General features: G+C 46.7%; 1 protein-coding gene across 11 annotated transcripts in view; it reads right to left on the bottom strand.

Moving 5' to 3' along the window:
• Positions 1–12,125, bottom strand: part of CASZ1 (castor zinc finger 1) — a 273,799-nt gene that overhangs the window by 7,931 nt on the left and 253,743 nt on the right. For all 11 annotated transcript variants that reach the window (XM_051786182.1, XM_051786185.1, XM_051786189.1 and 8 more), the window contains 7 exons: positions 11,727–11,790; positions 9,033–9,193; positions 6,007–6,129; positions 5,124–5,459; positions 4,160–4,358; positions 3,470–3,641; positions 667–815 (listed from right to left, as the gene is read on the bottom strand). In XM_051786182.1, the coding sequence (XP_051642142.1) occupies positions 667–815; positions 3,470–3,641; positions 4,160–4,358; positions 5,124–5,459; positions 6,007–6,129; positions 9,033–9,193; positions 11,727–11,790 (1,204 nt within the window). The remainder of the gene's footprint in view (positions 1–666; positions 816–3,469; positions 3,642–4,159; positions 4,359–5,123; positions 5,460–6,006; positions 6,130–9,032; positions 9,194–11,726; positions 11,791–12,125) is intronic.

Genomic DNA, 12,125 nt, shown 5'->3' with positions numbered 1-12,125 from the left:
AGAACGAGCAGGAGGTGGCAGGAATGCTGTCCCTTGGAGCAGCAGCTCAGTTCTGAGGCTCTTCCATTTATTCAGAGAACAGATAAATCTACTCTGCCAGTTGCTCTCAGTTACATGTTAGAAAAGCAGCAACTGCATCACTGCTACTTCCTGAGAGAGGACAGGAGTGCCCCAGCTAACTCCACATCAATAAGGGAAGAGAAATTTCAAGCCTGGTATTTCTCCCATCTTAGGTGGAAGCAGCAAATGATTCTTTATGTGCAACAGGAAATGTTTGCTTTAACCAGCACGTTCAATTCTTCCACATCCTAAGCACTTTAATTTTAATAAGCCAATTGTGTATACTGAGAGAGCTGGGAGAGAGTGCAAGCTGTAAATATGATTATTTTAGTGTTATCCTTCTCAATTTTTTTCCCCATAATTCACAAGGAGAAGCTGTTTACACTAAGCAATGCCTTGCTGTCTGTGCTTCATCATCTTTCCTCATATCGTGTAAGTCCAGTGAGGTAAAGCCACTCTGGGTGTTCTCCCATATCCCAGTAGGATCCCCCAGTGCAGACACACATCCTTAAGAGTCTGGGTCCAAGTGTCCTGGCCCTGCAGCAGCTTTGCAGCCAAAGGGGCCAACACTGCCTGTGGATCTACAGCTCCAGTAACAGGAGTTACCTGAGTGGGAACACGATCGAAGTTCTTCCCCAGCATCCTCCTCATGTGCTTTCTGGCGTGGGATGTCATTTGGTGCTTGAGCAGGAAGGAGAACTGGCAGCCCTCTCGGATGCAGTGGAAGTGACTGTTCACCTGGTTGTATTTGCAACCTGCAGACACAAAACCCGTTGTATGTAGTGCATGAAGGTACGGGGAGGGAGCAGGGCTGGGGGGAAGGTGGTCGGACAGGACAAAGCTGCTGCCACATGGGTTTCTGGGGGATTGAACATTATCAATGGTCGTGGCCTCTTCAGGAACAGTCTTGAAGGTAAAAAAACAAACCCACAGTCTATTGCCTGCTGAGCTACTGCAAGAGAGGATTACAGTGTATGCTGATTTAAGAAGTGAGCCTGAGCCGAGTCCCATCCCTCATTGTTTCATTATAAAGAAAGGAACATTACCATTACATCTAGTCGTGCCTAATGCTCTCCAGTCTTAGCTAGTGCCTTTTCTTTTACAAAGAGAACAAAACCAAGACATTTAGCTGTATCACAGAAGTTACAGTCAAAAATACACGCTCATAATTAGATTAGAAATAAAAAGTTCTTTTTCTCTTTTTTTCCTTTAACTGTGCTCTCGGAAAAGCAGTCTCCTATCAGCTCTAGCTCTGGACAGTATGTGCTCTCTGGCCAGATAGGAATGAGCCAGGAAGTGTTCATTGCCACTCCAAATTTGTTGTATAATAGGGGCAGCTACTGAACAACAAGCAGTTCACTGGGTTCTGGCATAGAGCACTTCACACGTTCTGCTCCTCGTGGCTACAGTCATGTGTGCCAGGGGTGTGTGGCATTAACAATCCCAAACAGCCACTTCCTATAGCTGATAAATAATGGCTTGGTATAGTTCAAACACAGCTGTACCAATAATCAAGTTCTGCTGTTCTCCCCCCCCTCCCTTGGCCATACCCTCAGATACACAGAGGTACAGCCAGGCTCACTTTTACTCACTTTTACGCCCATCCACCTTTACTTGAACACGTATTTTTTCATCTCTCTCTCCAATCATACACATATATATTTATACACACAGAAACATACATTAAAAAAACCCAACACCCTATCATGTGTGTTTGTTCAGAAACATTCAAAGCCCTTAAAGCAGGGCAGTGATTTCTGCTTACACCCATATACACACATTTTCTGAATATATCTCTACACACACAACATAAAAAGCAGAGATGCAGGGAGACACAGGGATGGATTCATGTTGGTATAACCACACACCCCCACACCACCCCATCACACTGCCTCTATCTGTGCAGGCAAATGCAGGGTGCTGGCTAAATGTGTGTTTACTGCACAGCAGGCCCAGCCTATGGGCACCTGTACAAGCTGCTGGATGCAGGGACCCCATCCCTCCCCAGCACAAACACTGCTGACACAGGCACAGCCTGGAGCTGCCTCGCTGCCAAGCAGCTCCTGGATCACCCAGCCCATGTGGAGCTCTCAGACAGCGTTTTATGTCCATGCCAAGAGTGTGTTTGTTTAGGTATCGCTCTGCCCACAGCCCCACCTCTCCTGCCCTCCCCATCCCTCTGATCCCTGTGCTCTGGGACTGGGAACAAACAGTGCTGTGGGATGAAACACTATCAGCACAGGGCAGGTGAAGGCTCGCCTGTTGCCAGGGCACCGTGTGGGCTGGGTGTCATCTATCACTGTCCTGCTTTGTCTGGCCCCTGCTATCACCTGAAACACCCAAAGGTGAACAAATAACACAACTGCTGAATCTGCTGCCATGTGTCAGTGAGACCCAGGCAGGTACTGGCCACAGGGTGTTGACACTCATTACCCTGGTTACCACAAACAAGCTGCCATTCGGGTACAAATTTTTTGATGTATTCAAAGCTGAGAAGTTTGATTCTGGTTACTGTGGCTGTTTCCCTGCAATGGGGGGGAACAGCACCCAGAAACATTATTCTGAACCTTGTTTAGTTCCAGCCTTTGTTCCAACCAGGAGTGACAGGGAACTCTTGGGTCTGTGACACTGTTAAGCCAAACCACAACGAGAACCCCAGGAAGTTCAGGGCAGAGCTCTGCTGGAGCTCTCTTTAGGGACTCCCCCCATCCAGAGCCCAGGATTTCAGCTCTAGGTCCCTTCCCAGGAACTCATTCTACTTTCTGTTGTTGTGTGTTTGTTTTCCCAGCTTTGCACTGGAGGCACTTGGATTTAATAACTGCTGCAGTGCTGCTGACAGTCCTGGCAAGTGGGCCAGCCCCAGTCTGAGGCTGTGCCATACTGGGTGTTTCCCTAGGCCCTGCTCAGATGGGAGGCTGTATTCCCTGGGAGCACGATCACAGGGGCTCTGGAGAACTGGTTTGGAGGAGAAGGGAGTAGTTTATTGCATGCTCTTCTCCATCTCTCTCTCTCTGGTTATTTGCCCTTTGACTTCCAAAATGCTGCACTGGCAATAGGTAAAAAAAAAAAAATAAAATCCTCCTAAGAGCACCCTTAAGCTTCCCAACAAACAAACACCAAAAAAAAAAAAAAAAGCTTTGACAATTAGATAAAAAGGAAAAACAAAGGGGAAGCTGTATGTCCAGACAAATACATATGTACAATTCTCTCCATCACAGTTTCTATCCATTTACTTTGAGTCTATTTGGGAAAACATGATGCACATCAGGAACTGCTTTGTGTTTTGTTGCCTGTCTTGTTTAGTGATTTAATGACCAAATACCTCTTAAGCAAAACCTGCAGGTCCTAACTCCTGGCATTCTTGGCCTGGGCATGGCACAGCCCACATGAGAAAGAGAACAAAACTCACCCAATCTGCCACATTCTTCCCTCTTGGTAAAATACTTGAAGCCGTTGGCTGCCCTCCTCTCTGCCTTCTCATGTTTCTTCACGTGCCAGGGCAGCTTGGTGGTGATGTTTGTCACGAAGTAGCAGCCAGGACGCAGACAGTGGTAATGCCCTCGCATCCGGAATTCACAGTGCTGGGGGGGCAAGCAGGCACCTGCTTTAGGCAGGACTAAAACAAATGCACCCTCACCTGCCTGCCACTAATGGTGTCCCTGCTGAGGAGTGAGAGGGGCCTGAACTGACGCTCCAGATCCCGAGCATTTTATCTTCCACAACCTGCAGAGCACCTGGTTCCCTCTCGTCTTTTTGCCTTGCTGTTGTGTACTCTGTAACACACTACTCTGTGTGGCTTTCCCTGGATTCATCACAGATTTTTATTCTATTTCATCCTGTGTCTCTCAGGTCACTCTGGTCCCCCTGTCTGCTTCACCCCCTGCTTCACCCCAGTCAAACAAACACACAAGCACCACAATTTCCCATTAGACAGAAACCAAACATTTTGCAAGACCATGTAATTAAGACCCTTCCTAGGTTCTGTAGTTAGACCAGGAATGCCACACTCAGCCTCCCTTCCTGCTGGGGAGTCAGTGTACCTGATCCTTCTCCTCCTCCCACTCCCACAGCATTCCAGATGCTCTGGAATGGCTCTTACCTGGTTGGGACAGAGACACTGCAGGGAGTAATAAGCAAACTGGTCTCGCACGTTCACCAGGTTGTTGTTGGGGTTGATGTGGTCCAGGCAGTGGGATTCTGCTTTGCCAGAGGTTTTGCACACATACTTGCAGTTCCCAAAGAGACAGTGGAAGTGGAATTTGTTGGCGTACTTGCAGTCTGTTGCCAGGCAGGGATCACTGGAATACATCCAAAACCCAATCATCACCTTCACTCATTTCACACATTTGTTCCTTTGCCAAAATTTAATTCAAGGGGAGCCCAGCTGAAGCCTCTGTTCCAAACATGGCCCACAGATTTCCCATAGCCACCTTTCTCTTTAGGGAAATTGAAGCTGGCAGTGCTACTGCAATTCCACCCAGGCAGGGCACTTTCCTGATTAACATTATTAGAACACAGCAGTGCACGGTGGGTTCTGTAGTCTTTGAGGGCCACTCTTCCAGTTTAAAGCTCAACGGAAACAAAACTCTTGGGCAATCCCACTGCAGGATCCCAGGGCTTCCCCTGATCAGACAAAATCATCACTAGTCTGCCTCATCTGCTCAATGGGTTTGGTACCTTATGCCCCAATTCATTCCATAGATTTCTGGCCCAATAACCCTTCAGTGTCAAAAATACTGCAGACACCTGTGTTTCTGTACAGCCCTCATAAGGGATAAAAAAGGAATCAGTGATATATCACCAAGTTTATTTCTCCTCTAAATTTGTGCCTAAAAGTGCTCTCAGATGTACTTGAAAATCTTGATTTTTTTTTTCCCTAAGATAACTGAAAGTATTTCCTGGACTTCAGAGAATTAAATTTTCTGTGGGGTAAAGGCCAGAGTACTTTCTAGGCAGAAGGTCTCGGTGGTGAACAGAGGTGTAGTACTGCAGCTCTGAGGAGTGGTACAGAGGGCACTGCAAGGCTGGGGGGACAGGGGAGGCAAAGGGCAGCTCCAACTTACTTCTCCTGGAACTGGAGAAATCCGGGTTTGACCTGAGGCTTGGCGTTCTCCAGGGAAGTCGTTGCCAAGGGTGAAGCTGCCAGGTTAGGCACTGCTGCTGGGATCTGAGGCATCTGGGGTATAGTGGAAGCCAGCTGCTTCCAAGCCAGCAGTGTGGGGGCAGAGGGCACAGTAGCTGGACTTGGAGTGGGCACGTCGAGGGCAGGAGCACTTGCCATGGTGGCAGAAGTAGCAGATGGTGATGAAGGGGCCAGTGAAGCTTTACTCTCAGTAGTGGTTGAGAAGGGAGACTCAGAGTTACTTTTCACAGTTCCACCCTCAGTTCGGAAGTGAAAACTGCAAAAGGACAGCGTTCATTCAGACATAAATTCTTGACCATTGCAAATAATTTGATTAAACATCAACAAGAATGGGGCAGGAGTCTGCAAGCAAATTAGCTGAAGATAAATCCTAAAAGGGGCTCTGCAAACTGTGCGTAAAGATTTAGGGCCCTCCTAGACCGTCTGTGAGGAGAAGGGAATTCCTTAAGAGGGGTGGAGAAATCAGAGAAATGAGGTGTGTGAAACCAGGGAAATGCCACAGTTGGAGCTCAGTGTGCCTGTGGGGCAGCTTCCCAGGGGTGTGGAGAGAAGCCAGCAGTTTGTTGTAGTGAACTACAGGGAACTATCCAACAGGAGAGACCAACTGTGCCAACAGATCTGTCTTAAAATCTGCAACATCTCCTTCCCTTTGACCCCTTCAGACTCAGGCTGCCCAAGGCCTGACTCACTCTTTACTTGGACATTCCCCTGCCTTTACAAGGAACTTGGGGTGGTCTTGAGCTGGTCTCTCCCTCCCTGCAGTGCGTGCAGAGCTTTCTCAAGACTGCTGCTCTCCCACTTACTTGGCGTGTTTGATGGCTCCATCCAGGGTGCTGAACAGGGCCCCACATTCCTCCACCACGCAGTGGAAATGCACCTTGTGCAGGAAGTCACACTGGGCATCACAGAAATCCTTGGTGCCAAACCTGGCCAAAGCAGACAAGCAGGCATCTTAGGGAAGGCCCCAGGAGAGAAGCAGGGTTGGAACAGACATATTTCCTTTGTTTTTCAACTCTATCAGCGTTCCCACAAACAACAGTCACTCAAGGGAATCCAGATTCCCCTCCTGCCTTGAAGCAGCAGGGTATCCCACAGATGGGGGACAGGAAGCACCACCTATGTACCCACTGCAGCCTGGACTGCAGAAACACTGCAGAGCATCATCCCTGAACACAGAACAACCACCCTGCCACGCAAGCACCGTCCAGGATGTGCCTTGTGTCATCCTGGAGAAAATAGTCAGAGGGCAAAACCAGCTCAGTGTGGTGTCACTGCTCACCCACTGCTGAGATCCTCTGTCTTTAAAAGAGCAGCACAAATACATGTGGTTTCAGGAAACTCCAGAATCACAGGGAATGGAGAAATCAAGTAAGAAACACTGGCAGGAAGGATTTGAAACTTAACAAGGGAATCTTGCATAATTAAGATACAACAAACTACAGTTGCTCTGATGAGCAGGAAAGCAAGAAACAAACGGCAGCCTGTGTGGTCCCAGGAGGGACCTCTCACCAAGGGGAGGGTAAAGGGAAAAGAAAAAACTTCTACTGGAAAAGGCCAGGATATACAACACATGCTGTCAGTTATGGCTGCAGGGAGAAGAGGAAGGAAAGCAGTGGTGGGGTGAGAGAGATGAAAACAAGTTACTGCAAACTAAAGGGGTTGCTTTACCAGGGACAAGAGGTGCTCAACCTAAAAAAGAAGGCCCAATGAAAATGGGAGGTGATGAGTCAAAAATGGCTGCACTATAGCATTTGCTTTGGGTGAGAAAACTAAAGACAAAGCAGATAAAGGGACTGGTTGGAAAAATATAAATATACACAAATCAGCCAGTCTGGGTGATGTATGTCCTGAAGTGCAATGGAAATTAACTCCCAAACTGACTGCATGACTATTTGCTGATTTTTAAGCCACAGAGAAGAGGGAGGTACTATGTAATTGGAAAAAAAAAAAAACCCAACAGTCAAGGTACTGGTTGTTTCAGGGGGAAAAAAAGTCAAGTCATCTTTGGCAATTATCACACCTCTGGCCTTAACTTCTCCTTCCAGTAAAGTAATGGAACAAATATTAAGAGGGAGGAGAAAATCATTAAACATCTAGAGGATAAAGGAACCATGAGCAATAAACAGCATCAGGATTATAAAGAATAAATCTTGCCAGACAAATTTAATTGCTTTTTTTGATAGAATTACAAAATTAGTGGATGAAGGGATGCAATATATTTGGATTTTAGTAAAGCATTTTGATACAGTCTCGCATATGCTCAGAATTAATTCCAATTGGCCTGGATGTGATGCCACCTCATGGCTTGAAACTGGCTGAGGGACTGTAAACAAAGGCTGATGACAACCAGCACCACACTGAGCTGGGAGGAGGCATCGTGTGAGTGCTGAGAGGAGGACTTGGGGTAGCCTGAGCTTATTTAACATCTTCATTAGTAATCTAGGAGTAAACAGCGTGATAATGAAATTCAGAGAAGATATACTAAACTGGGAGGAGTTGGCAACACCAGTGCAAGAGGAGAGAAAGAGCAGAGAGAGGCCTGGCAAGAGAAGGGAGAGAGTTCAGAGCACCAGAGTTGTGTTTGAAAACACACAGCTGATACACTCGGGGGGGTTTGTACACAGGGGACTCTCAGAGCAACACGAAAGCCTGCCCAGTGTCACAGGGGATGGCAAACACAGGACATACACATTGCTCTGTATAGCTGCAAACAGTGAGCTGCCCACATGGGGGGCACAAAGCTTGTTCTGCCTGGGTGATGCCAGAGCAAGGGCACAGAGTCAGACCAAAGGAAGTAAATAAGTCTGGTTAAATGGCACGCTGAAAGTCTGTGACCATCTGAAGGGAGTGAACTCCCAACTGCACAGAGGAATTATCTGCTGTGGTTCAAGGGGATACAACCAGAACTGCAACAAAACTACAAAAAGGGAAATTCGGGTAGCAAACATGGAAAAAAAATGTGACACTGAAACTTCTTAGGTGGTAGAATAATGCTCCCAGAGACAAGAAAATAGCCACACTGCCTGGCATAATTACAACTAGGCTGGACCAAATGCAAATGGACTGCAGGGAAGGATCTCACAGTGGCCAGGGGCAGATGGACTAGAAGACTTCCTAGTCTTTTCCATTAAAGCCTGTGATTTACAAAGTGTCCACAGGCATTTGTAGGCAATTAATCTGTGTCAGAGCACAAAGCCATGTGTCTGCCTGGGTGTATGTGCGTGTGCTCAAAGCATGTGTCTGTCTGGGCATGTATGTGTGTGTGGGTGAGGTCTGGACCTGTTCCATTTTCTTTCTGAGTCTTTCCTACAACAAAACCAGCAGCCACCATCCCAGTTCCCATACCCCTTATACTTACTGCCATGTCCCAAATCCCCCCAACTTTCTCTGTTTCAGTGGCCCGTGGTCAGAGGAAATGCCCCAGGAAGCCCTTTAAGGCTCCCTGACCCCGGTGCAGTATCTGAACATGGTCCCACACGAGGTCAGTGCTAAGGGGACACTGCAGTGGGTCCCCAGGACTCACAGATCAGGGACATAAGGAGCAGCCTAAGATGAAGTGCAGGCCAACACAGCTTTGTGAAGATCTGTGCTCATATTTGGTTCTCAAGATGCCTTTGGAAAATAACTCTCTGGGGCAGACATTCCTTACAGGACATCAGCACTTGGTGCAGGTAGCAGGGACTGAACACGCTCCAGGTAGTCAGGGTATGGCAGAGTCAGGCCTTTACATTTAGCAGAACTCTGAATTCAGGGGTGAACCTATGAGCCAGACACTTTGCAAAGAAATCCCTTCCCCTTTGCTGCATTCCCAGTTCCACGCTCTCCTTACCGGCGCAGGTACATCTTCCACGGCTCAGAGAGCTTCTCCTGGACAAGGGCCTTCACTGCCTTGCCCAAGTACTGGGTTGGCTCCCCAGCCCCAGCCTGGCTGCCATCACCTTCTGTCTTAATGTTCAGCAGGTTGCCAAGGCTGGCACTGGTCTTGGACATCTGGAACAAGAACACAGACACTGCATCAGGCCCAGCAACAGCCATGGACACCCTCAGGACTGTCCCACACCAAGCTATGTCTTCAAAGATTGTGAGAAGACAAGAAGTCTGCACAGGCTGCCCCAACTGCATCAGCAAAACTTAATAACACCTCACTTCTGCATCCTCCACCCAACTATCACAGAGCACTCGAGTTCCCATTGAATATTCATGGCTCTTGTTCAGCAGTGAAGCCTCGTGTCTATTTTATACAGGGGGGAACTGAGGTGAAGAGAGGTCTCCTATTTGACTATGGAAAAGGTGTGCAGGCTAAAACAGTAATAGCCCTGTGGAGCTCCTACAAAATGCTGGTCTCTACACAGAGCTCTGGTAGAACTGGTAAGCTCAAGTTTATTTTGAGTAACCTTGTCCCTGCCCCAAGGATGTCTCCTTTTAAAGTGAGTATCAGGTATGTTGTGAGGGTGGAAGGAGGAGAATGTCATTCAACCTGGGAAAAAAAATTCTGCCTCTACTTAAGTCCCTGGAAAATTCTTATTAACTTCAATAATGAAATATGTCACTTTCTGTGCTAAATGGACACATCCCCCACAAAGCAGGACTCAGACTCACAATCTGCATTTTGTGAGGCTTCAAATTGACTCTGCACAGAGAAGGTTTAGAGGTCCAGATGTGGTATGCAGGATAGAAAAAAGAAGTCACTCAAGAGTGCTTAGAGGGAAAATTTTCTTTCAGAATAAATGCACAATTTCCCAGACCCTTTCTTGCTCTGTTGTGCTCTCAATTACCTCCAGTAACAACAGTGAATTTCACAGCGTGAATAAAATGCAGGATTGGGCCCAATACTTGCACTGGAAACTCCACCCACTCGAGGATCTCAAAGCCCTTTATAAATATCAGTTAATTAAGTCTGACAGCCCCCTAAATAAACTGCAATAGGCTACAGGAATCCTGGCTATTTGAGGCTCTCTTAATGCCCCCTGAAGGTAAAGCCCCTGCTGCTGTGTGGAGACTGCAACTCTTTATGGCTGGAGTCAGAAATCCAGGTCGTCTGTTTCCACTGGGGCGTTGGGCATTCCATTCCTGTAAAGGGCTCTTTTTCCTAGACAAACAATGAAGGATTCCCCCACGGACACAAACTGTGCAGCAAGAGGAAAAGACAAGTGTGATGTGTTCCTGAGCAGACCGAACTCAACTCAGTTCCTTAGAATTCTTGGAATCAGTTCCTTTAATCAGTGGGTTCTACTCTTTGCTGCTTTATGTCATTGGTTAATCCCCTTCTTTTAAAAAAAAGAACCTGAAGAACTCACAGTTTGCCCCTGTGCTACGCCTGTTTGGCACAACATAAAGAGTCGTGTGTCAGGCTGCACACAAGCAAATGCTGATTTCCAAGCACATGCTTAAATCCCATATTATCCTGGAGATTTTCAAGTGAAGTGCCCACTGAAAGAGAATTTCCCTGATTTGGGGCCTTCAGAATGACTCAGGACCCTGGAGAGCAAACTCACTACGCACATTTACTCGCTAGAGAAAGCTGCATATTTGGAACCACTAAAGGGACAATACATGGGAACAGATAAGAAATTAAGTTTAAAAGGGGACATCAAAAACCCAGTGTAACAGAGAGCCCACGGAGGAGAAAAGTGACACGAAGGATAAACACAGAAATCAAACAACACAGTGAAAACCAGCGATGAAACAAGAGAGAAAGGAGGCAGGAGATTACGAGGTAAAGTCACTTTGCCCTCTCTTGAGGGTTATATGGCCTTGATGCTTGTAATGCCCAGAGCCAAGGGGTGGGCAATAGTTATGCCTGTAAAACCATCACACAGCAGAATATTAAAGCATGGCTCAAAGGCTGCCCTGATCTCTACTGCAGTTGTATGCAGCAGCAAAATTAATCTTGGTACAGTAGAATTTATCATGTGAAAGGGAAATATATATTTGAGATGATGTATAATTTAAGGAAAAAGTAAGGAAAAAGAAACTGTACATTATCTGAAATAAATATTCTAGAACACGGTAAAGGGGATTCTGTTGGACACCATTACTCACACCAGAAAGACAGGAATTGATGATTTTGGTTCAAAACTTCTAATTTTTTTCCTTCTCTTCCATAAAAACAAATTATTCGCCCCCTCCCCCAATGAAAAAAAATGTTTTTAAGTAAATAAACAAAATGAATAACTATAAAAAGAGAGCGAGAAAGAAGTTGCCAGGTTCTGGAAATAAAAATGAAAGGAAAAAAAAAAAAAAAGCAAAGGAACCTTTCGGAGCCGTCTAGAAAGGATGGAAAAAAAAAAAGGTGTCAGAGGCTGCAATATATTTCTTCAGCCAGTTCATTAAATTAATTCGTAAGCAGTGGCTCTGAAATTATACCCGATGAAAAATGGTCTCAAAATTTAAATGGTACAAACTCATCTTATTAGAGGCAAAACATTAAAAAACAAACGCATCTCGGCCCCCCCTCCCCGCTATCGCGGCTTTAATTTCTCGTGGTGGGGGCAATGAAAGGCGTGTGATGGATGGCTCTTACCTTATTCATAAGCGAGGATAAAAGAGATGAATTTGCCGAGACTGTGTGGCCATTTGATTCATTACTGGAACACACAAACCAACAGGGTTTAGTTGAGATGTGCGCAGGGACCGGGAGCGCTCAGATTAATCCTCCTCCCTTCAAGCTGCCTCGGTCCTCACCTGCTGCATCCGCAGGAAGAGAATGATGCCCACCCTCCCCTGGGCAGGCCAAACTCGAGATAGCCAAGATGGAGACAAAGGGAGCCCCGGGTCTGCAGGATTTACTTCTTTAAGCTCCTAAACAGCCCAGACCAGTAACTCAGTGTCCAACCCATCCAACCCACCACACTTCATTAGTTGACTCACAACCTCCCCCATGCTCCTTCATCCTGCTAGAACTTCCCACGAATATATCCCA

The sequence above is a fragment of the Manacus candei genome, unplaced genomic scaffold (assembly GCF_025592945.1).
Source record: "Manacus candei isolate 608988 ecotype Guabito, Panama unplaced genomic scaffold, ASM2559294v1 h1tg000022l, whole genome shotgun sequence".
Classification (NCBI taxonomy): domain Eukaryota; kingdom Metazoa; phylum Chordata; class Aves; order Passeriformes; family Pipridae; genus Manacus; species Manacus candei.
This window is presented reverse-complemented; position numbering and strand designations above follow the sequence as displayed.